Here is a 26023-nt window from a genome sequence, read left to right as displayed (position 1 = left end):
GTCTTTTATGAAGTAGCTCTGTGCTTGGAAACATAAGAATCCCTAGGTGGCATCAATTTATAAAACCCAGCCCAGTCACTTTCCCCAAAGCCATGTGTTATTTTCCCAGGAAGGCATGCAAGATCTTGGGGGATGAGCACCCTTCTGTGCTCAGTTTGCCAATAGGTCCCAAGACAGTATAGCAGGTAATAGAAATAATAGTAATGAGTATTTATTGAGCACCCATTATATGCCATTCAATCGAACTCAGTGTTTTATATGAATTATTTCATCTATTTATTAAAGCAATCCTGAGCTAGGAAACATTATTGTTACCATTTCATAGAGGATAAAACTGAGGTCACCCAGCTAGGAAACATCTCAGAGAGCCTGTGCTCTTAACCCACCCACTGTGCTGGTATAGCTTGGAAGGGCCAGCAACCCCTTTCTGTAGTTTCGCCTCAGTTGACCGGTTGTTTCTCCTGTCCGAGGTCCGTGGTCCAAGGTGTGACATGCCACACACTACCTATGGCATCAGGCTATGACTCCTCTACTTTCTATCTATGAAAAGCTTGCAGCAGCTGCTGGCTTTGCAACCCATTCCTCACCCATGGTGCGGGAGAGTCATAAGAACCGAATCTTTTAATGTCAGGAAAAAGGAAGTCAGCCCTTTGGCTTAGCTGCCATCTTGTTGCTTTTCTTCTGCTCCTGCTGCTCTTCCTTCTATGTTTGAGAGTCTTTTTAACTTTCAGTCAAAAAAAAAAAACAAACCACTCACTGCCACTGAGTCAGTTCTGACTCATAATGACCCCCATTGGGTTTCCGAGGCTTTAAATCTTTACTGAAGTAGATCATCCCATCTTCCTTCTGTGGAGCAGCTGGTGGGTTTGAACTGCTGACCTTTTGGTTAGCAGCCAAATGCCTTATCTACTATGTCACCAGAGCTCTCTTTTAGTCCCTAGTAGTCCTTTTTTTACTTATTGATATACATAAAAGATTATTTTATTATATATATATATGTTATAAAGCATAATAATAAAATAATAAAACAAACTCATGAACCTACCACTCAGCTCAAATCCTGGAAACTTACTATTCCAAGACCTAGAATGTTGTTGATTTTCTATCCCTTTCCTGCCTCAGTGAAGCACTTTTCTGGGTTTTGAGCTGAGTCTCTTTCCAACTCCCCTGGACTTTGCCCAGAGAGTTTCCTCATCCCAGCACTATGTGACAATCTTGTTACTCAGTGTTCCAGGCACATGTTGGTCTGGCGCAGAACAATGCATCTGGAACCCTCTCCCTAGCCCTTATCTGTCCAGTGTTGTAGCCTAGGCTCATGGCAGAAGCTGGACTGGGAGGCCACGAGCCTAGGCATTTAATTCCTGGCTCTGTCTCTGCCTCTTCAAGAGACCTTGAGGAGTCACCCTTCTCAATACTAAAACAACATAATCAATCTTGTCCTCTCTTGATTTACATAGTTGTTGATAAAATGCACACATTATTGGATTTATGCATTGCATGATGTTTGCTTAGCACCATGTTTGATGTAAAACCAATTGTACTATATTTTAGATATTCCCAGGAGAACTGGGAAAGGGAGAAATGTCACCAGACAATATCCCAGGAGTGTACATGGAAGTATTCCTGGTACCTCGATTTGAAGTAGTTCTGTCTTATGTTGTGACCTGTGCTTTTCTAGGTGCTATATAACATTGCGTTCATGTATGCCAAAAAGGAGGAGTGGAAAAAGGCTGAAGAACATTTAGCATTGGCCATGAGCATGAAGTCTGAGCCCAGACATTCCAAAATCGACAAAGCCATGGAATCTGTCTGGGTAAGTATTATATGGGGAGGTGAGAGGATGTCTTTGGATTTGTGTTTGTTTCAGTGCACATGTGACGGGAGAAACGACAACATTGTGCTTTTTAAAATGTTATAAAATAAAATATATATAACATAAAGTTTGCCATTTCAATTATTTTAAGTGTAAAATTTGTAATTTGGTGGCAATAATTATATTTACACTGTTGTGCAACTGTCACCACTTTCTACCCACAACATTGGTACTTTAATTTTAGGGAATACCTTTGGATATGGTTCCATTAAGATCTTTACTATGTGAAGTGTTGAGAAGCAGAACCTCTGTATCACACTGCTCTTAGAATGGGTCTCAGAGTCAGCATGGAGGGAGAGGATGTTGGAGGCTGGAGTGGCACTGAGCAGCCTCTAAACACTTTGAGGCTCTGCTTGATACCTTTGAGTACTCACAGCCTCAAACAATGCCAGGATATACAGCCTCTCAGTAAAAATGTACCGATTATATGAATGAATGGTGAAAATGACCCAGGGTTTGCCTAAGCATGTTTGGGAATAAAGTTAGAATTATTTACTTATTTATTTTTAAAATTTTTTATTGTGATTTGGGTGTAAATTTACAAAGCAGATTTTTTTACTTTCAACAGTTCATGCACATTTGGTTTCAGGGCCCAATTACAATCCCCAACCATAAAAAGCTCCCTTTGCTGTGACTCCCCTTTCCCTTTGCCCTTCTTATCTACACATTCCTGTCTGTCCAGACTTCCCTCTATGTGAGTGCTGCCCTTCTGATGTCTCATGGTTGATTGATCCAAGGGGTACATTTCCCTAGGTGTTTGGGTCCTCTAGTGCCACCGGAACAGAAAATACTACAGGTGGATTGGTTTGAACAAACGAGTTTATCCCTTGCAGTTCAGGAGGCTAGAAGTCTGAGTTCAAAGTGCCAGCTCTAGGGACTGAGTGAAAGTCCCTTAACCTTGGGCTTCAGCACTGCCTCTTGTTCCCAGCCCACTGAAGCTAGAGGCTTCTCTTAACTCTGGCAGCTGCTGGCTGCTGAAGCTGACAAACCCAAGGCTGACGAGTACAATAGCACAGTCCCAAGATTATCAAACAACACAGCAGGCCACTAATTCAAGTCCATTTCCAGTCCCAAGATCAGCAGACATGGCAGGCCATAGAGATGAAGACTCGGCCAAATGCTGGGTCCAAGCCTGCCAAAAGCTGTCAAGACTTTTCTCAAAGCTTCTCCTTATATACTGGAAGCAGACCACATCCCTAAGGGAGTTACTCAGCTGCTCCAGTAGATTCCACCACTGGAGCTGGTTACCAGTGTTGTCATGGGAAATCCATCTGCCCAGCCACTTAACACCAGGTCCAGCCACATTGACACATAACCTTAATTATCATGCTAAGGTATGTGGGTGCATCTCCCTGGGGTAGATGTTCTGCTTCTAGGTCTTTCTACTGTTGGACTGAAAGCCAATGCATGGAAATGGGTCTAGTTCCAGGCCCAAAGAATAACCCAGGGCCATGGTCTCAGGTGTTCCGCCAGTCTCTATCTGACCAGTAATTCTGATCATTTTTGTATTTTTGAATTTTGTTAGAACCATATTTTTAGAACACCAGGAACAAAGGGACTCATGTCAGTCTTTCTGTGCCTGTTCACATCAGCAAACACCAGTCCCAAGGGAGCACTGTCATGGTGCCCTCTATGAGGAGAGCCCCAGCTGAGGCACATGGATGGGAGAGGGATCGATCCCCAAGGAAAAGATGGTGCCAGGCAAATAACACTGCCAGATGTTCACATAGCCTCTGAACTTAAAGTAATATTGAAACAACTATTCCTACCATAGAGGCCCTAGAATAATAGTAACAAAATCAAACTTGAGAAAACATTATGCTGAATGAAATGAGCCAGACACCAAAAAACAGATATTACATGATTCCACCTATATGAGGTATCTACAATAGGAAAATCCAGAGAGACAGAAAGTAGACTAGAGATTACCAGGGAATGGGCACAGAGTTTCTATTTGGGACAATGCAAAGTTCTGGAAACAGATAATGATAACAGTTACACACACTGTGAATTCCTTAATGCCACTGGATCATAGGGGTCGCTATGAGTCGGGTCCCACTAGACGGCACATAACAACAAGAACTACAACTGGATCATACACTTAAAAATGGTTAAAATGTTAAGTTTTATGTTGTGTATTTTACCACACACACAAAGGAAAAGAATTTTAAAATTTTAAGATTACTCAGGTGAGTACCAAAAGCAGTTGTAAATAGCATTAAATCTAAATAATTCATCCAAATCCATCTGCAAAACTAAACAATAATATCAATATATCTCTTGGAAGACAAAACATAGAACGTTAAAATAATAATTTAAAACCAGCTATTTAATCTATGTTCGTGGGTTATATTAAGAAAAACTGAAAAATTAAAAAAAAATATATTGATCTTAAATTTAGAAAAAGTGCTTTTTGAGGGTACCTCATTTGATTCTTGAATCCATTCAGTGAAGGAGGCAGAACAAGTATTATCACCCCAATTTTGCAGATGAGGGGATACTATGTGTTCTGTGTTATTGTTGTTATGTGCCGTCAAGTCAGACCCGACTCATAGTGACCCCTCCTTGGGTTTCCGAGGCAGTATCACTATGGAAGTAGATTGCCCAACCTTCCTTCCAAGGAGTGGCTGGTGGGTTTGAACCGCCAGCCTTCTGGTTAGCAGTCAAGTGCCTTAGGCACTACGCTACCAGAGCTCCCCTGTGTTCTGTGTTACAGAAGCAGAAGCTGTATGAGCCAGTGGTGATCCCCGTGGGCAGGCTGTTTCGACCAAATGAGAGACAGGTGGCTCAGTTAGCCAAGAAGGATTACCTGGGAAAAGCCACGGTAGGTGGGAGCACTGAGCTTCTCCTGAATCTCCTGTGGGTGGGCCGTACAGGCAAGTGGGGAAGGATTCTTGGGAAGGGGTTACCCCTCATGGTTCTGTTCCTGGGAAGGTAGACAGAGGCTTGTATACACTGTCAAGGTCTTGCTGAAAGAAGGGTGAACACTTTTAGTTTGTTTTCTCCCAGCTCCTCTCATTTCTTCTTTCCAGCCTAATCCTGGGCAAGAGCCACAGGGCTACTCCCAAGATGCTGAGTGTTGGGGACTGAGCCAGTTGAAAAGAAAACACAGCTCTGAGGAGCTCACTAAACGGGGAGAGGCCATGTCAGGGAAAAGCACCGGCGGGGATCCTCTTGGGTTAATACTCCTTGTAGTTCACTTCTCGCTGTTTTTTTGTTTGTTTTCTGTTTGCTTTTTATTGTGGTTTGGGTAAAATTTTACAGAGCAAATTCATTTTCCCCACAGCAATTCATATACATTTTGTTTCATGACATTGATTGCAGTTCCCCACAGTGTAACAGCTCTCTTCCCACGTCCTCCCTGTGGTTATCTCTTCCCTGTGTCCTTCTTTCCTATGCATTCCTGCCCCCTGAGCTATCTCCCTGTGCAAATTCTGCCTCTCTGTTCTCCCAGGATTGTTGGTTCTAAGGAGTGTATCTAAAAAACTCACTGCCATAGAGTTGGATCCGACTCATAGCGACCCTTCCTTGGGTTTCCAAAGCAGTATCGCTATGGAAGCAGATTGCCTCATATTCCTTTCAAGGAGTACTGGTGGGTTTGAACTTGCAGCCTTCTGGTTAGCGGTCAAGTGCCTTAGGTACTACACTACCAGAGTTCCTAGGGAGTGTATCTACCTGATGTGAATGTTCACCCTATATGCCTGTCTATTGTTTGGCTGGAAGCCATGGGCGTGAGTTCAGTTCCAGACCTGAAGGGTAGCTAGAGGCCATATACTTGGGGGGTCTCACCAGACTCTATCAGACCATAAACCTGGGTGTTCTTTATGATTTTGAGTTTTTTTCTACATTATTCTCTCACTCTGTCCAGGATCTCCACCCCTTACTGTTTTGAGAAGTCTCTCCCCACTTACACAGTCTTATGATTAGACTGCTTAAACTGCACTTCTGAAACCTGGTCTTAAATCCTTTCAAAAGTGGTCCAAAGTGAGTCAAGAGCCAGGAAATACCCCTTCCCAAATTGCCCTTGACAGGCACACTTGGAAGGCTTGTGTTGCCTACTTGTTGGGTAGCCAGTTGGGCATAGAAACAGAGGCCAGGAGAGCCTGGGTTAGCAGAGGGTAGGGATGAGTACTTGTTCCTTCAGTTGCTGGAACTTGCAACTGAGAGGGTTAGTAATCTATCCAGTCCTTAGCCAAATATCCACTTCTGGAATGAGTCAAATGAGAACGGACAGGGTGTGAGAAAGAAAAGAATTTTTGGAAAAACCACAGAAGGAGCGGAGTCCTCACACTCTCCTTTCTTGATTTTAGGTGGTAGCATCTGTAGTGGATCAAGACAGTTTCTCTGGATTTGCCCCTCTGCAACCACAGGTGAGATAGTCCTATCTTTCTCCTTGGATCTTGGTCTCCAGAACTCTCCACGGAACACCCAAGCTGGGGGAGAATATTTGTGATAACCTGCTTTCTTTTAAAGGCTCCTTTAACTGGACTCTCTGAGAGTGTCTGCCTGCCTCTCCTCAGACCCAGGCTCCATGGTGGGCAGAAGAATAGGTGGTTTCAGGCTTAACTTCAAGTGCTGTGAAACTTACCATCTGCTTCACTTCTCTATGTTGTAAGAGAATGTCTGTTTACTGGCTTTCCTGAAGTCTTGACCATTCTCTCAGAAGATTGAAATGCAAACTGTGAAAGTCTTTTCATGATGCTTCTTCTTAGTCATGGGTTAGGAGGGGTGTCCTATGGGGCCTGAGGCCGTGGGCTGTCTTCACTCCTGGCGTCTGCCATTGTATTGCAGGGGTCTCCCTCAAGAATACAGGCTAGAATCTCAGGGTGAACCATTCTTCCTCCCAAGCTGGGTTCAGAGAGGTGGTCCCAGATGGACTGAATGACAAGGGGTCTAGAAATACAAAGGCAAAGCTTCTTTGAGAAGGGAAGAAAATAAAGCAGGCTATGGGAACTCTGGTGGTGTAGTGTCTAAGGCATTTGACTGCTAACCAGAAGACTGGAAGTTCAAACCCACCAGCCACTCCTTGGAAGGAAGATTGGGCAATCTACTTCCGTAGTGATACTGCCTCGGAAACCCAAGGAGGGGTCGCTATGAGTCAGGACCATCTCAACGGCAGTGAGTTTGGTTTTTGTTTTGGGAGGAAAATATAAATTCTGTTGCAATAGATCCATGATCTATTGCAAGAGTGTTGGTCAGCACTAGTAGAGGGAGGGTTTTCTGGCCATGGACACCTTCATGCCATGTCCACACTCACGCTTCTTGAGCACTGACAGTCTGCCAGGGTCAGGATGATGACTGCTGACCCAGGATACAGCCAACTTTGGGGACCTGGAGGGGTGGAAGAGCCAAAAGGGACAGAAGCAGAGCCAGCATCAAGGTTCTTTAGTCTCTTTCTTCACAATAAATCACATGGATTTTGGTTCAACCAAAGGACTACAAGAGGGAAAACCAGGCCAGATAACTGGACTTTATGATATTCAGTGTAAGACAGGAAACATTGGACAGAAGAGTCATGCCTGGTCAGTGGATCCTGAGTTCATTTTAAATATCCAGAAGGAGCTTGTGACATACCAAAACCAAAAACCAAACTCACTGCTGTTGAGTTGGTCCCAAATCATAGCGAACCCTCCTTAGGTTTCTGAGGTGGTATCACCATGAAAGTAGATTGCCCAGTCTTCCTTCTGAGGAGCGGCTGGTAGGTTTGAACCACCAGCCTTCTGATTAGCAATCAAATGCCTTAGACACTACACCACCAGAGTTCCCTTAATTATAGAACAGAACTTTTAAAAACTCCTAGGAATGGGACAAAGTTCAAGGTCAAAAGGCCCCTGTGATATGTGTTGCTCTGTGACAGCTAAACTTCTCCAGACACCAGGTCTGGCTTCAAGATTACCTGCTGTGCTAGTGAAACCTGTACCCAGGGAGCTGAGGGAGGTGTTGTTTTCCAGTGTTCAGTCACACTGTGCCCTCTCCCTAGACAGTGTTCTGCTCTAGCCAGAAATGTGTTCTTTGATTTTCTGGTCTGGAAGAATGCTCAAGTTACCATTAACAGTCTGTTCTTTCTCCCCTTGTCTCCTCTCCTCCCCCCATTGTTCTTCTCGTCTTCATTTCTCCTGAACGTTCAATAGGCATCTGAGCCTCCACCCAGACCCAAAACCCCAGAGATCTTCAGGTAAGTCGGAGCCAATATGCAAAATATCCCTGTTCCAAGTCTGAACTGATGATAATAAAGGGACTGAAGAAGATGCAGCCAAGGTCAAGGTCCAAATCCTGTGAGATTTTCCTGGATGTAAGGCACCTTCTGTTTCCAAGGTTAGAATGATATAGTGGGGGTAAACTCAAACCAAATTCACTGCCACTGAGTTGATTCCAACCCACAGCAACCACCATTTGGTTTCTGAGGTGGTAATTCTTTACAGAAGTAGGTTGCCCCGTCTTCCTTCCACAGAGCAGCTGGTGGTAGGAGCCTTTTTTTTTTTTTTTAACTTACATTAATTTTTTTTATTGTTGTAAAAATATATATAACACAACATTTGCCAACTCAACATTTTTCAGGTATATAATTTAGTGTTACCAATTACGTTAATCACGTTGCGCAGCCATCACCCTAAACAGAAACTCACTGCGTGCTAAACAATGTTGGAATAAGAATCTTGACTGTGGCGGAACTGACTACTGGGACCCAACTACAATTATACAGTGTCCTTGTGTGTGTCAATGGTGTCAGCGTGCACAATCAGTCACCCTTGTAGTGAGGGGTTTGCTGAAATGTAGCAGTGTTCTGTGGGACACAGTTGCTGGGGCTGAGATGCTGCTCTGAGGGTCAGAGGTCAGTTTTACTCTGAAGAGGGGCAGCCAGTGCTCTCTGGACAGGACAGAGAGTGGGAAGTTAGACAGGCGTCCTCTTTCCAGTGGGGGGTGTTTTCACTCACTATTGGCACTTGTTTTCTGAAGAAGAGGAAGGATTCAAGAAAAGGAAGTCATTCTTCTATAAAATGAAAAGAAAAGAGTGACAGCTTTCTTAATAAATTCCTCCAAGTAAGCGGGGGGGGGGGGGGGGGCAGCCAAAGCACTTCACTACTTGTAGTACCAAACAGCTACAAAGAAGGAGGGGACTGGGTGAGCTCTTTCCTAAGTGCTGTCAGCTGGAGTCTGTATTCCCTACATAAGTAGATGCTGTATTTAGAAACAAAAGAAATGGCGGGGGAGGTAACAAAGTTGAGAGAGAAGTGTCTTAGTTACCTAGCACCACTATACTAAAAATACCACAAATGGGGTGCTTTAACAAACGGAAATTTAGTTTCTCACAGTTTAGGAAGCTAGAAGCTCCAATTCAGAGTGCTGACTAGAGGGGAAGGCTTACTCTCTCTGTTGGCTGTGAAAGAATGTCTTTGTCTCTTCAGCTTCTGCTTCCTGGTTCCTTGGAGATCTCCATGTGTCTTGGCATTGATCTTACCCCATCTCAGCTTCTTTTGTTTGCTTATTTAATCTCTTCTCTATCTCAAAAGAGATTGGCTCAAGACTTACCCTATATTATTCCTATCTCATTATATAACAAAGACAACCTATTTCCAAATGGGATTATGACCATAGGCATAAAGGTTAGGATTTACAACACATATTTTTTGGGGGAACACAGTTCAATCCATAACAAGCAAAAAGGCCAGGGTGGATGGAGGGAGCATGAAACCATTTACATCAAGCAGCCTTGAAGATGACCTCTTAGTAACACATTCCCAAGTTGCATAAATCAGAATCCAGAGCCTTGAGGAAACAGTAAAGAAGAAATGACATTTCAATCCACGCAAGGCACCCCCAGAATCCTCCTCATACAGCTCTCTCACAGCTCATCTCTCTTGTTCTCCATCCCCTTCACCCTACTTTGGTCCTGTGCTGGCTTTATGTTAACTTCATTCCTTTCCCATTTGGAGCCAATGGATGATGCAAACAGTGTTGCTAACAGAAAGATTGGAGGTTCAAGTCCACCCAGAGGCAACTTAGAACAAAGCCATGGCAATCTACTTTGGAAAAATTAGCCATTGAAACCCCTGTGGGGCACAGTTCTACTCTGACACACATGGGGTCATCAGGAGTTGGAGTCAACTCGATGACAATTGGTTTTTCTGCTTTGGTTCTACTTCTTATCTCTCTCATCCACCTGGCTCTCACCTGTGACTTTTACCTTGTGCTGTTCTCCTGGCCACCCCTCACTTGGTCCAGCTCAGCCCAACCCAGAGAGCGAACCAGACACGCCCGGAACCTTCCTTCTCAGAAGAGAAGGGAGGGCAAGGATTGCAAAGCCGTGTTATTTAGAGTTGTTTTTGTGTTGTTTCTTTTTTCCTGTTCCACTGTGGATATGGTTGTGAAGCACGTTCACATGTCTCTTCTTACCTCATCCCCCCAGGAGCTCAGAGCAGGCAGGTACCCTGCTCGAGGTCACATAGGCAATTAGATGGAAGAGGGAGCTTGGAGCTGAGTCTTCTGGCCTCAAGTCTATTGTGTCTGTTCCATAGCATTGTGAGGGGATATGGTCAAGGCTAAAAACAGGATCTTGTGTCTAATCCTCTGCAGGGCTCTGGAAGGGGAGGCTCACCGTGTGCTGTTTGGGTTTGTGCCTGAGACATCAGAGGAGCTCCAGGTCATGCCAGGGAACATTGTCTTTGTCTTGAAGAAGGGGAATGATAACTGGGCCACAGTCATGTTCAACGGGCAGGTATGCAGAAGGTCAGGGGGTGGTGCTACAGGCATAGGACCCTGGCAGCCAGAGGCAGAGCACTCTGAGAAGCAGTACCTTCCACCTGGTTTGCAGAGCGTCTGAGTCCTGCTTTTGTTTTTACCCCTATGGCTCTTGGTGACTCGGGGCTGCTCTGTGGTGTAAGTACTGATGCATGCATCTTTCTTTTCCCCTCTCTGATTCTGTGATTTGCACTGCAGAAGGGGCTTGTTCCCTGCAACTACCTTGAGCCTGTTGAGCTGCGGATCCATCCTCAGCAGCAACCCCAGGTAATGTAAATGGGCCTGGTCCATTTCCCCACATTGATAGGCCTTTCTGGGAGAAGAAGAGCAGTGTGGAGAAAGCATTGTGACCAGCATTGAACAAGGACTTGCTCATCCTCAGCCCACCTTGAGCTGGCTGCCCAGAGCTGAGGAATGAGGGGGAAAGATGTGCTGAGTGGAGGCATCTGCAGGACCCTCCTAGTTAGGACTGATCTGGACTCAGAGCCTGTAGATTAGGGGGCTAGGTCTTCCCAGATGAGTGCTCCTCACCTGAAAGAAGAGCAGTCAGTGCACTGGCTGGTGTAATGCCACAAAAAAAAAAAAAAAAACAACAACAACAATGGAGAGAGATCTGCTTTATTTAGAACATTGAATCAGAGTGGGCTTTGGCAGGCACTGCTTCTGAAGCTACTACCACCCCTTCCCTGCCCCTCAAAGGTTTGCCCTTCTGCCAGGCCCAGGGAGTGGTCTTTGTTAGACTTGAACAGCCGTGTAAACTATCTCATGGCAATGGAGTCTGTTTCCCTCTAACCTGTGCAATGAGTGGTTCTCTGATATATGGGCTTGGCCCTTCCTGATCAGTCATGACATATGGATGCCTTTAAAAGTTTAAAAAGCCAGGCAGATGGGAGGTGGAATTATTCCTTTGAAGGGGAAAGAGCTGTGCCCTCTGCAGCTGTGACAAGAGCTCAACGCCCCGCCAATCTCCAGTAGATTTCCAATATGGCTGCAAGGGGTGATGAGGCAGCAAGAAGGGCCTTTTGGGTGGAGTTTTCAGATTCAACTATTTGTATTTTCACCAGGCCAACCCTGCTTCCTCCTTTCACCAACACTTTCCTTAGCCTTCCCTGAATGCCACTCCCACCCCAACTTTTAGGAAAGCGTTTGCATCTGGCACTTTTCCATGTGGGTCTGCTGGGTTCCTTTCCACTCCCATCTGAATGAAGGTTCTGATATTCTCTTCCTGTCACATCCAGGAGGAAACTTCTCCAGAGTCTGACATCCCTGCTCCTCCCAGTTCCAGGGCTCCAGGAAAACCCCAGTTGTCACCAGGTTAGTGACCCTGGAGCAAACTCCCAGGCCTAGGGTGCAGAAGTACACGGGCTGCTTCCTGACAGAGTTGCTTTCCTAGTCTCCTAGGAAATCCCTATTTCCTTTCCTGACAGTGCACCACTCAGGTTTTGACCACAGACTCAGAGCCCCCTCCCTGTTGCACCAATCACTGTTGCAAAGCATATTAGGTAGATGCCCTACTTCACAACAGTCTGGACTTCAGGGCTTAGGAGAATGTAGCTGGTGCACTGGGTGCTGGTTTCTGGGGTCTGTGACTGCCTCAACCCAAATAATCACTGAATCCCTCAGTTGTTGGGCATTGAAACCATGTCACAGGGAGAAACGTTGAAGTAACTGCATATATTTACCTAATAGGGGGATGGAGTGACTGTTTTCAGATGTCTGAGGAACCCTATGTGAGAAAGACACCCATTCCTCAGAGCCATGAGGGATAGACAAAGGACCACTTAGCAGTGTGATAGGGAGATTTCCCTTGATAAGGATCTTCCTAATGTGGAGAGGACTTTCTTGGGAAGTGCCGTAGTTATCCAGTGCTGCTGTAACAGAAATAGCACAACTGAGTGGCTTTAACAAACAGAAATTTATATTCTCACAGTTTTGGAGGCTAGAAGTCTGAATTCAGACCATTGGCTTTAGAAGGCAGCTTTGGCTTTCTCTCTCTATAGGCTCTGGAGGAAGGTTCTTGTCTCTTCAGCTTCTGTTCCTTGGTTTCCTGGTGATCTTCGTGTGGCATGGCATCGATCTTCCACTCTCTCTGCTTGCTTTCTTGTTTATTCTCTTTTATATCTCAAAACATTGATTTAAAACATACCCTACACTAATACTGTCTCACATAACAAAGAAAACCTATTCCCAAATGTTGTTGTTGTTGTTGTTTGCCGTCGAGTCGGCCCCGATTCATAGCGACCCCTCCTTGGGTTTCCGAGGCAGTATCACTACAGAAGTAGGATTGCCCAACCTTCCTTCTGAGGAGTGGCTGGTGGGTTTGAATCGCCAGCCTTCTGGTGAGCAGTCAAGTGCCTTAGGCACTATGCTACCAGAGCTCCTATTCCCAAATAGGGGTTAGGATTTATGGCACATATTTTGGGGGAATACAATTCAATCCATAACAGGAAGTAACAGCTTCTTTGTCACTAGTGCAGTTTAAGCATACTCCGTGTAGCCACTTGGGAGAGTTGCACTGATAGGTGGTTTGTCTAGATTCTAAATCAGTGATCATCATGGTCACATGATCATCAGAGTCACCTGGGGACTCCTCCTCCCATTTTGATTTTGAAAACTGGCAAACCTTTTCTGTTAAACAGAAAAGCTGAAATGTAGTACAATAAACACTGGAGTATCTCACTTATTTCTATCAATTGTTAACATTGTGCACCTTGTGCTTTTCCCACCTCTCTCTCTCTCTCTCTCTCTCACACACACACACACACACACACACACTCCTCACTTATCAACATGGTTAGTTTCCAAAGACCAGGTTATTATATGAAAATTGACGTTATGCAACAATAGAGGATGAGCGCATCAGGTCACAAAATGGAGGATGACCGCATCATTATGTAACTGCCAAACCACTGAGAATCATGACTCAGCCAAGTTGACACATACCTTTAAACATCACAGCCAGCATTACTCTCTGATTGCACCTTGGTATTCATTACTACCAGATGTACATTGTTAATGTGCAAGATATTCAGATAGTAGATTTTTTTACTATTGTCATGAATGTGAAATGTCAGATAATGAAATAGTTGATAAGTGAGGAGTAGAGGTGTGTGTATATTTTTCTTTGCTGAGCCACTTGAAAGTAAGTTGTAAATATCCTGACACTTCTCCCTAAATGCTTTAGCATGTATCTCCTAAGAACAAGGACATATGTCTGCATAACCACAGGATAACTGTCGTATCTAAGACATTTGACATTAATATGATATTATGTGGTAGCATAGTGCCTAAAGCACTTGACTGCTAACCAGAAGGCTGGTGGTTCAAACCCATCAGCCACTCCTTGGAAGGAAGATGGGGCAATCTACTTCCGTAGTGATACTGCCTTGGAAACCCAGGAGGGGTTGCTATGAGTTGGGTCTGACTTGATGGCACATAACAACAACAACAATAATACTATGTAATATACAGTCAATATCCAAATCTCTATGATTGCTCCCTAAAATATCCTGGATAACTTTTTGTTTGTTTTTGTTTTTCTGCCTAGAGTCTGATTATAATCAAGGATAACATATTAATGTAGGAAAGTTTTAAGAATACAGTTTCCTAGATCTTAGATTCTGATTTTTTTAGGACTGAATTACAGCTTAGGAACCAATATTTTTAGAGAAAAACCTCTCCAAGTGATTCTGATGATCCCCTGAGTTTGAGATCAGTGGATTTTGGATCATGCACCCCCTACAGTAAATATCTTTAAACATACTTCTCCTACATAAATTGTAGGCATATTGGTACTTTAGTATTTTATGTGCATTAGAAAACATACACAAAAAGGATGAGGTAAAAATAAATGGGTTTAACATTTCTTCTTGTGGCTTATCTTGCACACCCTACTTTTTATTGCTTTGTAGCCCATTGTTTCAATTGACTGTCAGTACCCTCCCAACCACACAAGTTGAAGATGATGTAAGGAATCTTTGATAATGACCTATAAGCTCCAAGCAGCAAAGACTGGATTTCTTCAAGTGTTCGTGGCTTTGTCCTTCATGCTTCCCCACAGTGAGATTCCCGCATAGCTTATTAAGATTACTAATCATCCTAGAGATTAAAGGCAAGAAACTGTGTTCCCTGCTCTAAGAGGTTTCATTTAATGTATGCTGGCCAAGAGTGTTCATTCATCATCTTCTTTTGCCTTACTTCCTACCTTCTCCATTTAGGTCAGAAACAAAGAGAAGAGCCAAAGGTAACATTTTCTTCCTTGTTCCTGTTTCAAGTGGTAGATGATGGATGAGCTTGGGAAATCATCTTGTGGGGAGGTCTCTCTGGATTATAGAAAGGTCTGTAAGTGAGGGCAGAGCCAGTTGCCACCACACACAGAGCCCATGAGTTGGGGATCCCCCAACTCTCTCCCCACTCCCCTACTCCCATGCACACATTCCCACTGGGCAAGAACTGGTGGATCAGATCTCTCTCAGTAGAAACTCCTGCCCAAGCAAGCACTGGGTTAGAGGACCCCTGAAGGCCCTTCACAATGCTATGAAGCCAGTTACCTTCTGGCTTCTCCCCTTCTACATACATAGAGTCCTTGTTTTAGTCAGGGTCCTCTAGAGAAACAGAACCAGTGAGATATATATAATCTCCCATATTTTTACACAAATAATGCATGTGTTCTAAGTTTTTTGCCAACCATGCCCTTCCTACAGGAAGTATTTTCATAAGTGTGCTATGCTAATTGTGGTAGTTCAGTTTGTGTGTCAACTTGGCTAGGCCTGGTTGAGTGACTGGGTAGCTGGATGTAAATTCCCCATGATGAGACTGGCAATCAACTTCATGGTGGAATCTACTGTGAGCAGCTGAGTAGCTGCCTTAGGGATGTGGTCTGCTTCCTTTATATAAGGAGAAGCCTTGGGGAATGGTCTCTAGCTTATGGGATGCTTGAACCCTGCACATAGCTGTGTCATTGTTTAGCAGCCTGCCATGCTCTGCTGAACTTGGGACTTTAAATGGACTTAAATCAATGGCCTGCCATGTGGTTTGGTAACATCGGGACTGTGCCTTGTTACTTGTCAACCTTGGGTTTGTCAGCCTCAGCAGCCAGCAGCTGAGTGAAGAAAAGCCTCCAGCTTCAGTGGGCCGGGAACAGGAGGCAGAGCTGCAACCCAAGGTTGAGGGGCTTTCACCCAACCCCTAGAGCCTGGCACTTTGAACTTGGACTTAAAGCCTCTAAACTGTGAGAGAATAAGCTCCTGTTTGTTAAGGCCATCCCATTTGTGGTATATTTCTGTCAGAGTGGACTAGGTAACCAGAACACTAATTTATTTTACAGCAACATGTAAAAAACATGCAAAAAAATTAGCATAGTGTGCTTACTAAAATACCTGGGGAAGGGGAGGGCACATTTGGCCGGAAAAAAAAAACAAAAAAAAAAAACAAGTAGAATGCATTTGTTATTTGTGTAAAAATATTCTGTATTCTGAACATATGAGCCCTGCGGACACAAACGGTTAAGTACTCAGACGCTAATTGAGAGGTTGGTGGTTCACATCCACCCAGCAACTCCTCAGGAGAAAGACTTGACAATTTGCTTCTGTAAGGATTCTAGACATACCTTGTTTTATTGTGCTTCTCTTTATTGCACTTTGCAGATGTTGAACTTTTTTTTTTTTTTTTTGACAAATTGAAGTTTTGTGACAACCGTGCCTCAAGCAAGTCTATTGGCATCATTTTTCCAACAGCATGTGCTCAGTTCATGTATCTGTCATATTTTGGTAATTCTCACAATATTGTAAACTTTTTTCATAATGCTATTGCACACTGAATAGATTACGGTGTAAGTATAGAATATAGAATATAACTTTCATATGCATTGGGAAACCAAAAAGTTCATGTGCCTCTCTTTATTGTGGTATTTGCTAAATCACAATGATCTTAAACCAAACCCACAGTATCTTCATGGTCTGCCTGGACAGTCAGGAAAACACTAAAGTTCTACTCTGTCACATGGGGTTGCTATGAGTGACTCAACGGCACTTAAGAACAACAAACTCACTGCTGATCGCCCTGTCTACCTTCTGAGGAGTGGCTGGTGGGTTTGAACCGCCAGCTTTCTGGTTAGCAGTCAAATGCCTTAGGCAGTATGCTACCAGAGCTCCTATGTATGTGTGTGTATATATATACACACACACACAAATACATACATAGAGAGAGAGAGAGACAGTAAAACTACTGTGACAGAGTAGAACTACCTCAGGGTTTTCCTGACTATACAGGTATACCATGGGGCTATTGTGGGTTTGATTCCAGACCACTACAATATAGCAGATACCACAATAAAGAAAGGAGCTCTGATGGTGTAGTGCCTAAAGCATCTGATTGCTAACCAGAAGGTTGGTGTGGTTCAAACCCACCAGCCACTCTTTGGAAGGTAGATGGGGCAATTTACTTCTGTAAAGATTTACCACTGTGGAAACCCAGTGGAGGGCCACAATGCATCGGAATCTACTCATATACACGTTGTATATACATGTATATGTATATACACAAACATGTGAATCGTACACACACACACACACACACACACATACATATATATACATACATACGTATATAGAGAGAGACAGACAGAGTGATTGATTTACTTCAAGAAATTGTCTTATAAGATTGTAGGGGGCTGCCAGTCCTAAATCTGTAGGTCAGGCAATAGGCTTGTGATTGGGATAGACATGTAATTCCTGCAGGCTTTTGTCCCAAAATTGATAGGTTGGGTGACAGAAGGAGTGAAGATTAAGAATGTTCTGGGAAAATATCTATTTAACATCTGGAGGCAGCACACACCCTAGGGAAATTCCCTTTTAGCTCTTAAGGTTTTCCACTGATTGATCGAGGCCTGCCCACATTCTGGAAGGTAATCTGCTTTACTAAAGACCAACTGATTTAATCATACACAACTACTTTAAAATAACAAGTAGACTACTGTTTGACTTAACAGCTGGGCACATAGCTTAGCCAAGCTGACATAAAGTTAACAATCACAGTTCTCCCTGCACCCTCACATAAAGCTATCGTGAGCCAGGCGATGTTGCAAGCAGGAAGCCTCAGATGCTCATGAGTTCTCCTTGCTTCCTTTCCCCTCAGGAAGTAAACCTCAGTGTGCCCATGCCTTACACACTCAAGGTGCACTACAAGTACACAGTGGTCATGGAGACTCAGCCTGGGCTCCCCTACAGCCAGGTTCTGGGCATGGTGTCTAAGAAACTGGAGCTCCTGCCGGAACATACTAGGCTGAGGTGAGCTCTGTGCACACAATGGTTTTGGGTATGGCTGGGGACCTGGTGCTGGCCTGGGAGGGTGGAGGAGGAACATGGTTTTTCACACGATGTTCTCTGACTTGGTTCTTTTTATCCCTACCCAGCTACCGGCCTCAGGGCAGCAATGAGTTGGCGCCCCTTTCAGAAGCTAGCATGAAGATTGCCTGGGGCCAAGTGAAAAACTATTGCCTGACTCTGTGGTGTGAGAATACAGTGGTGAGTGCAGGGCAGGGAGGCCGGAGGCATGTGAGGGCATGTTTCATTGTGCCATTTATTTGACAACTGTTCAACATTTATCAAGCATCTTAGATGCCAGCCACCACGCTTAGTGTTGGGGACACGTTAAGTAACAAGATGCAGCTCTGTCTCCCTTTTCTCAGTAGCTTAACCCCAGTTACTACCTGAGCGGGGTTCCCAGAAGGCCTAGGAGCCCCCAAAAAGCCCCCAGCCCACTCCATCTGCTGCCCCACCTAGTAGTTTCACAGTTTATCCTGATCACTGTCAAGCAAAGTTGGAATCAAGACAGAGCTTGAGGCTGAGTTCAGAGCCATTCTTCACTTTGTTAAAATCTATGAGGAAAACCACTTGAGGGTAAAAGAAAGTAACATTTATTTCTGTAAAGAGATGATTCGGGTTAACAAACTTCTAGTGATAGTGAGCATTTATTGAGAACTCCACATGTCAAATGCTGTGCTAAATGCATTCTAGGTATTAATTATTTTAATCCCCACAGTCTAAGAGGTAGGTATTATTAGCCCCATTTTACAATTTGGAAAACAAGACAAAGAGAGGTCAAACAACTTGACTAAGATTACCATGGAGTGGCCAATAGTGCAGCCAGGATTCAGGCAGGCATTTTGACTTCAGAGCCTGCCTATATTCTTAACCACCATGCCATTGTCAGCTTGTCCAATAAGCAAGGGACAATCTACTCCTGTAGTGATACTGCCTTGGAAACCCAAGGAGGGGTCTCTATGAGTTGGATCTGACTTGATGGCAGTGAGTTTGGGTTTTTTTTTTTTTTTTTTGGTACTAATACGTAATGGAAATTTTCACATTTTTTTCACCATCTCAAAGACTGTGCTTCTAGGTATGGCTGGCATCTGTCTCTCTCCCAACCCCACAGCACCTTCCTACAGAATCAGAGTCTCTTTTCAAATTTACAGTCCTTGACATGGACAAGTACCCAGTAAGCAAGGTAAACCAAACCCACTACCACTGAATTGAGTCAGACTCATAGCGACTCATCAGGAGAGAGTACAACTGCCTCACAAGGTTTCCAGGGTTGTAAATCTTTATGGAAGCAGATTGCCTCATCCTTCTCCTACAGAGTAGCTGGTGGGATTGAATCACCAACCTTGTGGTTAGTAGCCAGATGCTTTAGCCACTCCTCCAACAGAGCTGCCTTAGTAAGCAGGCTAAGCTTGGTTTTATATGTGCATCTCTTACTAGTCTGTAGTGAAGTTTCACATGTTTTCATCCATGTGAAATTGTTCATTACAGATTAGTAAGGAGACACAAGTAAGCCTATGTTTACCCTATTTATAGGTAATCCTCCCTGACAATGCTGTACTGTGACCAAAAAAAAAAAAAAAAAAGGGAGACAGGTTATCTTATTAGTTCTGAGATCCAGAAAAGAGTTAACTGACTTTCCAGTAAAAATAAAGGGAGAAGGGAGCAAAGTTAGAGGTTCAAACTAATAGCTACAAGATGCACTCTTGGACTTTGCCCTTAGGTTCCAGAGGAAAAGTTGACATTTTGTTGTTATTGTTGATGTTGTTAATTCCCTCCCCTCACTCCTGGCCCCTGCAAACCACCAAAAACTACAGCTTTGCTTTCTGTCACTGTACTTTTGCCTTTGTGGGAATTTCATAGAAGTGTCTTGTATAATACATACTTACATACTTCTTTGTATTTCAGTAGTCCATTCCTTTTTATAGTTAAGTACTATAAAGCAGATTGTATGTGTATATATCACAGTTCATTCATGGAACTGTTAATGGGCATTTGTGACATTTCCAGAGTTTGTCTAGTGACATTTATTCCTCAACAAACATTTGCTTAGCACCCATAACTCTATAGATGGGCACTGGAGATAGAAAACTAAGAGGACACAGGCCCGTCTCCCAGCAGACTAACAATTACAAAGCATCACCTTAAGTGATCTAACAGATAATACAAATGGTGGATTTCATTAAGGAAACACACAGGGTGGGTAAAGTAAGCCAACAGTGCTGCATGGAGATGGCACAAGTCAGAGTAGTGTTCCTGGAGAAACTGCTTAAATAAAGCCTCGCAGCTTCAGCACCCCCCAAATAAAAATTAGCAAGGTGAATGAAGGTAAGATGTGTTACGTAGTGTGGGAGAACAGAGGGATAACCTAAAAGTCAGAAGACTGGGTGAAGGGGCTCCCTGTTACTGGATGTGAGGGAGAGTGATGGGAGACAAGGGGGCCAGATCAGGAAAGATGTGTAAAGCTGAACTGGGATATTGTGAGCAGGGGAAATGATCTGGTCTTGGTTTGGGTCCATGATCCATGAGGCATAAATCAAGGCAGAAAGATCTGCTGGGCTGGCCAGTGGGCTGCCTCTGAGCCCTCAGCTCTCCATAGTAGTCTGAGACTGGACCCGGCCCCTCGTCCAGTGTTCTTCATTGGGGTTCCTATGTGTTTCAGTTCTTCCTCTACTCTACTGTTTTCTGCCTTAGCATTTTTAGTCTGTGGCATTAGCAGTTTTTAGTTTGTGGCATTAGCAGCTGTATCAGTGAAAAACAAAACAAAAAACCAGTTGCTGTAGACTTGACTTCAATTCATGGTGACCCCCAGCATGTCAGATTAGAACTATATATGATTTTCAATGACTGATTTTTCCAAAGTAGATCACCAGGCCTTTCTTCTGAGGTGCATCTGCGTAAACTCAAACTGCCAACCTTTTGGTTAGTGTGGTAGTTAAGGTTACGTGTCAACTTGGCTGGGCCTGGTTTTGACTGGCTGGGCAGCTGGATGTGGTTATTACCCATGATGAGACTGGGAATTAATTCCATGGTAGAATCTACTGGAGCAGGTGAGTAGCTGCTTTAGGGATGTGGTCTGCTTCCAACACATAAGGAAAAGTTTTCAGAAAGGTCTCTGCAGCTTTTTGGCATGCTTGGATCCTGCGTATAGCCGAGTCTTCATTTAGCTGCCTGCCATGTTTCTTGCTGATCTTGGAACAGTCTCTGGACTTGAATTAGTGGCCTGCTGTGTTGTTTGGTAATATTGGGACTGTGCCATTTTATTTGTAGACCTTGAGTTTGTCAGCCTCAGCAGCCAGTAGCTGCCTGAGTGAAGAAGGCCTCCAGCTTCAGTGGGCCGGGAGCAAGAGGCAGAGCTGAAGCCAAAGGTTGAGGGGCTTTCACCCTCTAGAACTGGCACTTTGAACTCGGACTTCTATCCTCCTGAACTGTAAGAGAATAAACTGTTAAAGCATTCTACCTGTGGTATTTTTCTGTTGGAGTGGCACCACTTCTTGTTATGTGCTGTGAGTCAGACCTGACTCATAGTGACCCCTCCTTGGGTTTCCAAGGTGGTATCACTACTGAAGTACATTACTCAACCTTCCTTCTGAGGAGTGGCTGGTGGGTTTGAACCGCCAGCCTTCTGGTTAGCAGGCAAGTGCCTTAGGCATTACACTACCAGGGCTCCCTAGGTAACCAAAACAGTTAGTACCTGAATGTAGTAATCATTTGCACTACCCAGGCACTCCTGGCATATTGCACTGGGCAAATCTGCTGCAAAAGACCTCTTTTAAAGTGTTAAAGTGCAAAGATGTCACTTTAAAGACTAAGGTGCAACTGACTCAAGCCACGGTATTTTCAATCACCTCATACACATGCAAAAGCTGGACAATGAATAAGGAACCACGGGAAGAACTGATGCCTTTGAATTATGAGGCTGGCGAAGAATATTGAGTATACTATGGACAGCCAGAACGAACAAATCTGTTTTGTATGAAGTACAAATGCGCCTTAGAAGCGAGGATCTTGAGATTTTGCCTCTCATACTTTGGTCATGTTATCAGGAGGGCCCAGTCCCTGGAGAAGAGTATCATGCTTGGTAAAATGGAGGGGTAGAGAAAAAGGGGAAGGCCCTCAACAAGATGGACTGACACAGTGGCTGCAATGATGGTGAGGCTGGTGCAGGCCCAGGCAGCGTTTCATTCTGTGAGTTGGAAGTTATAGCAGCTAACAATAGGCCCTCCTGTATCAGTGTAAACCAAACCAAACTCACTGCCAGTGAGTCGTTTTTGACTCATAGCGACCCTCATTGGGTTTCCGAGGCTGTAAATCTTTACAGAAGTAATCGCCAAGTCTTTGCATCAATGTAGGGGGCATAAAATGAAACAGTTCATGCACGAATCCTTCGGAGATCTATTATTTTTCATTTAAAAATGAGTTTAAAGGAAATGACCAGGCCAGGAAATGGTTTCAGCTCTCTCTAGGAGCTCTGGCTCCTCAAATAAGGTAAGGCATTTGGCTGCTAACCAGAAGGTTGGTGGTCCAAACCCACCAGCTGCTCTGTGGGAGGAAGAGGAGGCATGCACTTCTGTAAAGATTTACAGCCTTGGAAACCCAGTGGGGGTTGCTATGAGTTGTAATGGACTTGAAGACAGTGGGTTTTTTTTTTTTTCCTTTGGTCCTGCCTTTCAGTTGTAAGGATATGCAAAGATAGGGGCAAACAGCATTAGGAAACTAGAACTTTTAACACTCAGTATAGAAGTAGCTAGGGAGCTCTGGTAGCATAGTGGCTAAGACACTTGCCTGCTAATCAGATGGCTGGCGGTTCAAACCCACCAGCCACTCCTCGGAAGGAAGGTTGGGCAATCCTACTTCTGTAGTGATACTGCCTCGGAAACCCAAGGAGGGGTCGCTATGAGTCGGGGCCGACTCGACGGCACATAACAACAAACAACAACATAGAAGTAGCCTGTGGTGTTTCTGATCGTGACTTGTTCAATCCTATGATCCATATCTCTAGAAACCACATCTTTCCCCTTCTTGAGTCAAAAAAGACCATAACTGTGTCTAGGATGTATGAGATAGGCTTTTCTTTTTATAAGAGTATTTATGACAACCTGTTTCATGGCTTTAGAAATGTGGAGCTGGGCAGTAGTTCTCACTTTAGGGAGAATCAGATTCAGCAGGGATGGAATGGAGTTTAGATTCTGTATTACTAACAGCCCCTGTGTTGCTGCTGAAGAAATGGTGTTGGACTTGGAGGTAGGAAAACCAGGTACGAATTCGGGCTCTGCCACTTCTAACTCAACCTGTTTCCCTATGTAAGAAGGAACAGTAATGCCTAACTTCTAGGATTGCTTTGGTAAGGTATTTTAAGACTACACAGTTCTGACCTTTTGATTTCATCTATCTCACCATCTACTTTTCCTGAAATGTGTGTGAGGTCTATACTGGGCACTGATCAACCTGCCTGTATGACATTCTACCCCAGGTGCTGCAATGACATGTCACTGACTGCTTTCTTCAGTGATGTTCAATGTTCACTGGTCAGTTAAGAAAACTAACAGACCCTTCATTATTTCAGGGAGACCAAGGCTTTCCAGATGAATCCAAGGAAAATGAGAAATCTCATAAGCAGACAACAGAACCTCAGTTTAAGGAAGGGAGCCAAGTGGTAGCACTCTTCAGTTATGACGCTACCCAACCAGAGGACCTGGAGTTTCTGGAAGGGGATGTAATCCTGGTGCTATCGGATGGTAAGTCTACAATTATGCAAACTAAAGTGTTGGCAGAAAGAGAAAAGTCAGGGCAGATGAAAAACATCAATAACCTGTAAACCAAACTTTAGCCGGGGGTTTCAATCCTCCTGGCTTTCAGCTGGAGGGAGCAAAATCGAGTGCTCAGTCTCTCCCTGTCACTCTAATGAGCAGGGAAGCAACAGGTGGCCTAGTCAGATGACATCTTGATTATCAGATGTTTTGGAAACCAGATTCTCATTCCTAGTTAGTAAGAGGGTGGTAGGGATAGCTTTGCTTTGTACCAAACATATGATTCTTATTTTCTGCAAACTATAGTACTTTGAATTGATCTATTTTTTGAAGATAAGTGAAGAAAGGGAATATTTACCCTTAAGAGCAGGTATTCAAAATGGCCCCTCTCTCCCTGGTGATTGTTTTGAATGTCAGAAATCAACACTTTAAAAAACTGAAGCAAGAAGTTGAGAGTTCCAAGTTAGCACTTAAGACTTCTTCATTGTGGCCAAGTATAATTTGGAGTTTGTCAAAACTTATTGTTCACCAACTCCCACAGATTATGATTCAGATCTGGGGTGGGGTCCCAAAATTTGCATTTCTAACAAGCTTCTCATCATGACACAAGCCATGATATTTCCAATCGCCTCGTATGCATGTGAGAGCTGGACAATGAATAAGGAAGACCGAAGAAGAGTTGCTGTTTTTGAGTTGTGGTGCTGGCAAAGAACGCTGAAAGTACCACGGACTGCTGAAAGAACTAACAGATCTGTCCTGGAGGAAGTGCACCCAAAATGCTCATTGGAAGCGAGAATGGCCATCACCTATTTTGGTCATGTTGTCAGAATGGACCATTCCCTGGAGAAGGATGTCATGCTTGGTAGGGTGGAGGGCTGACGAAAGAGGGGGAGGCCTTCAACAAGATGGATTGACACGGTGGCTGCGATGATAGGCTCAAGTACAGCAGGGATCGTGGAACTGGCGTGGGATCGGGCAGTGTTTCGTTCGCTGTGCATGGGGTCTCTCTGAGTCAGAAACAACTCTACGGCACCTTAACAACAACAGCAGCAGCAGCAACAAGCTTCTGGGTGATGCTGGTCTACTGACCATACTCTGAGCAGCTGTTCTCACGGTTTAACATAGTTATTTCTCTTCTTAGGCAAAAATGAGATTCCCATCACAGAAGCCTTATCCACATGACCGAAATACTGGTGTATTATTAGCAATGCAAAGGAATGGGAAAACTACTCTGTATCAACTGTAACAGAAAACTCAATGGATTAAGAAACAAATGGGAAATTTCAAAGTTAATGGTGTAGGGAGTGTACAAGTATGTAGCAATTGACTCAAAATGAGTGGTGAAAAACAAGCAGATAACAGCACCAGTGCATGTCTCCCAACAAGGGAAAATGGAAACTCAATCAAGTATTGGGTTTAGTAACTCCCAGTGCCATTTTCTAAGTGTTAAAATCAACCAGCCAGTTAAATTGTTCAGTTTTTTTTTGGGGGGGGGACAGGGATGAAATAAAGGTGAGATACAGAAAAACATTCTAGGTAGACATGGAGAGAAGGCAGTCTATGCCTTACTGTGTTAAGTACAAAAGTCTAAGGCAGTTTAACTCAGGAATCACACCTCTGGAACTTTGTAACACTTAATACAAAACAATTCAGCATAAAGGTGGGGCAAGGCTAGGGAAGACACAACTTGTGTGTGGAAAAACTATCCAGATAAACCGATTTTATCCTAGTTTTAGAAACTGATACATACTTTTCCTTTTGTCAGTGAATGAAGACTGGCTGGAAGGCGAGTGCAAAGGGAAGATTGGGATTTTCCCTAAAGCTTTTGTTGAAGAGCGTGCAGCTCCCGGAGAGGTCTAGGCTGTTCCACAACATACAAAGCTGAAGAGCGCGTTATTGTTAGCACACTTTAGCACTGCTCGGCAGTACACTGTACTGAAACATTATAGTTTGGAAAATTATTAATCTACTTTCCCTTGTCAAAATCTGACCTATTAGACAACGTGAGAACCCAGGATGATGACTATTCTGAGGTGGAGGTTGGAAACGTCTGCAAGGGGCATGACGGAGTCTTCTAGGGTGCTGGTGATCTGTTAATTGCTGTGTCCTGGCTACACAGGTATACTCACTTTGTGAAAATTCACCAAGAGTTGTACACTTACAATTGGGTGCGTTTTTCTTATCTGTGATAGCACAATAAAAATTTTACCTTACAATAAACAAGGCACCCAGTGCCCAGGCCCCAGAACTAGGTTTAAGTATTTCTGTTCTGTACCATTACTATTGTAGATTCCTAAGGCCTAAAGTAACTTAAGGTAATTCAGAAGGCAAGCATACAAAAT

At 43.9% G+C, this 26023-nt stretch overlaps 1 protein-coding gene across 1 annotated transcript in view; it reads left to right on the top strand.

Moving 5' to 3' along the window:
• Positions 1-25541, top strand: part of NCF2 (neutrophil cytosolic factor 2) — a 48747-nt gene extending 23206 nt beyond the window's left edge. Inside the window, exons 4-15 of the mRNA XM_042780513.1 lie at positions 1679-1813; positions 4590-4697; positions 6184-6243; positions 8005-8048; positions 10448-10589; positions 10811-10879; positions 11851-11926; positions 14830-14855; positions 17747-17898; positions 18024-18135; positions 23498-23669; positions 25447-25541. Of these exons, the coding sequence (XP_042636447.1) occupies positions 1679-1813; positions 4590-4697; positions 6184-6243; positions 8005-8048; positions 10448-10589; positions 10811-10879; positions 11851-11926; positions 14830-14855; positions 17747-17898; positions 18024-18135; positions 23498-23669; positions 25447-25541 (1191 nt within the window). The remainder of the gene's footprint in view (positions 1-1678; positions 1814-4589; positions 4698-6183; positions 6244-8004; positions 8049-10447; positions 10590-10810; positions 10880-11850; positions 11927-14829; positions 14856-17746; positions 17899-18023; positions 18136-23497; positions 23670-25446) is intronic.
• The last annotated feature ends 482 nt before the right edge of the window (positions 25542-26023 follow it).

Source organism: Orycteropus afer, unplaced genomic scaffold, assembly GCF_000298275.1.
Source record: "Orycteropus afer afer isolate SDZICR_OR568_19922 unplaced genomic scaffold, OryAfe1.0 scaffold00043, whole genome shotgun sequence".
In the NCBI taxonomy this organism is placed as follows: Eukaryota; Metazoa; Chordata; class Mammalia; order Tubulidentata; family Orycteropodidae; genus Orycteropus; species Orycteropus afer.
This window is presented reverse-complemented; position numbering and strand designations above follow the sequence as displayed.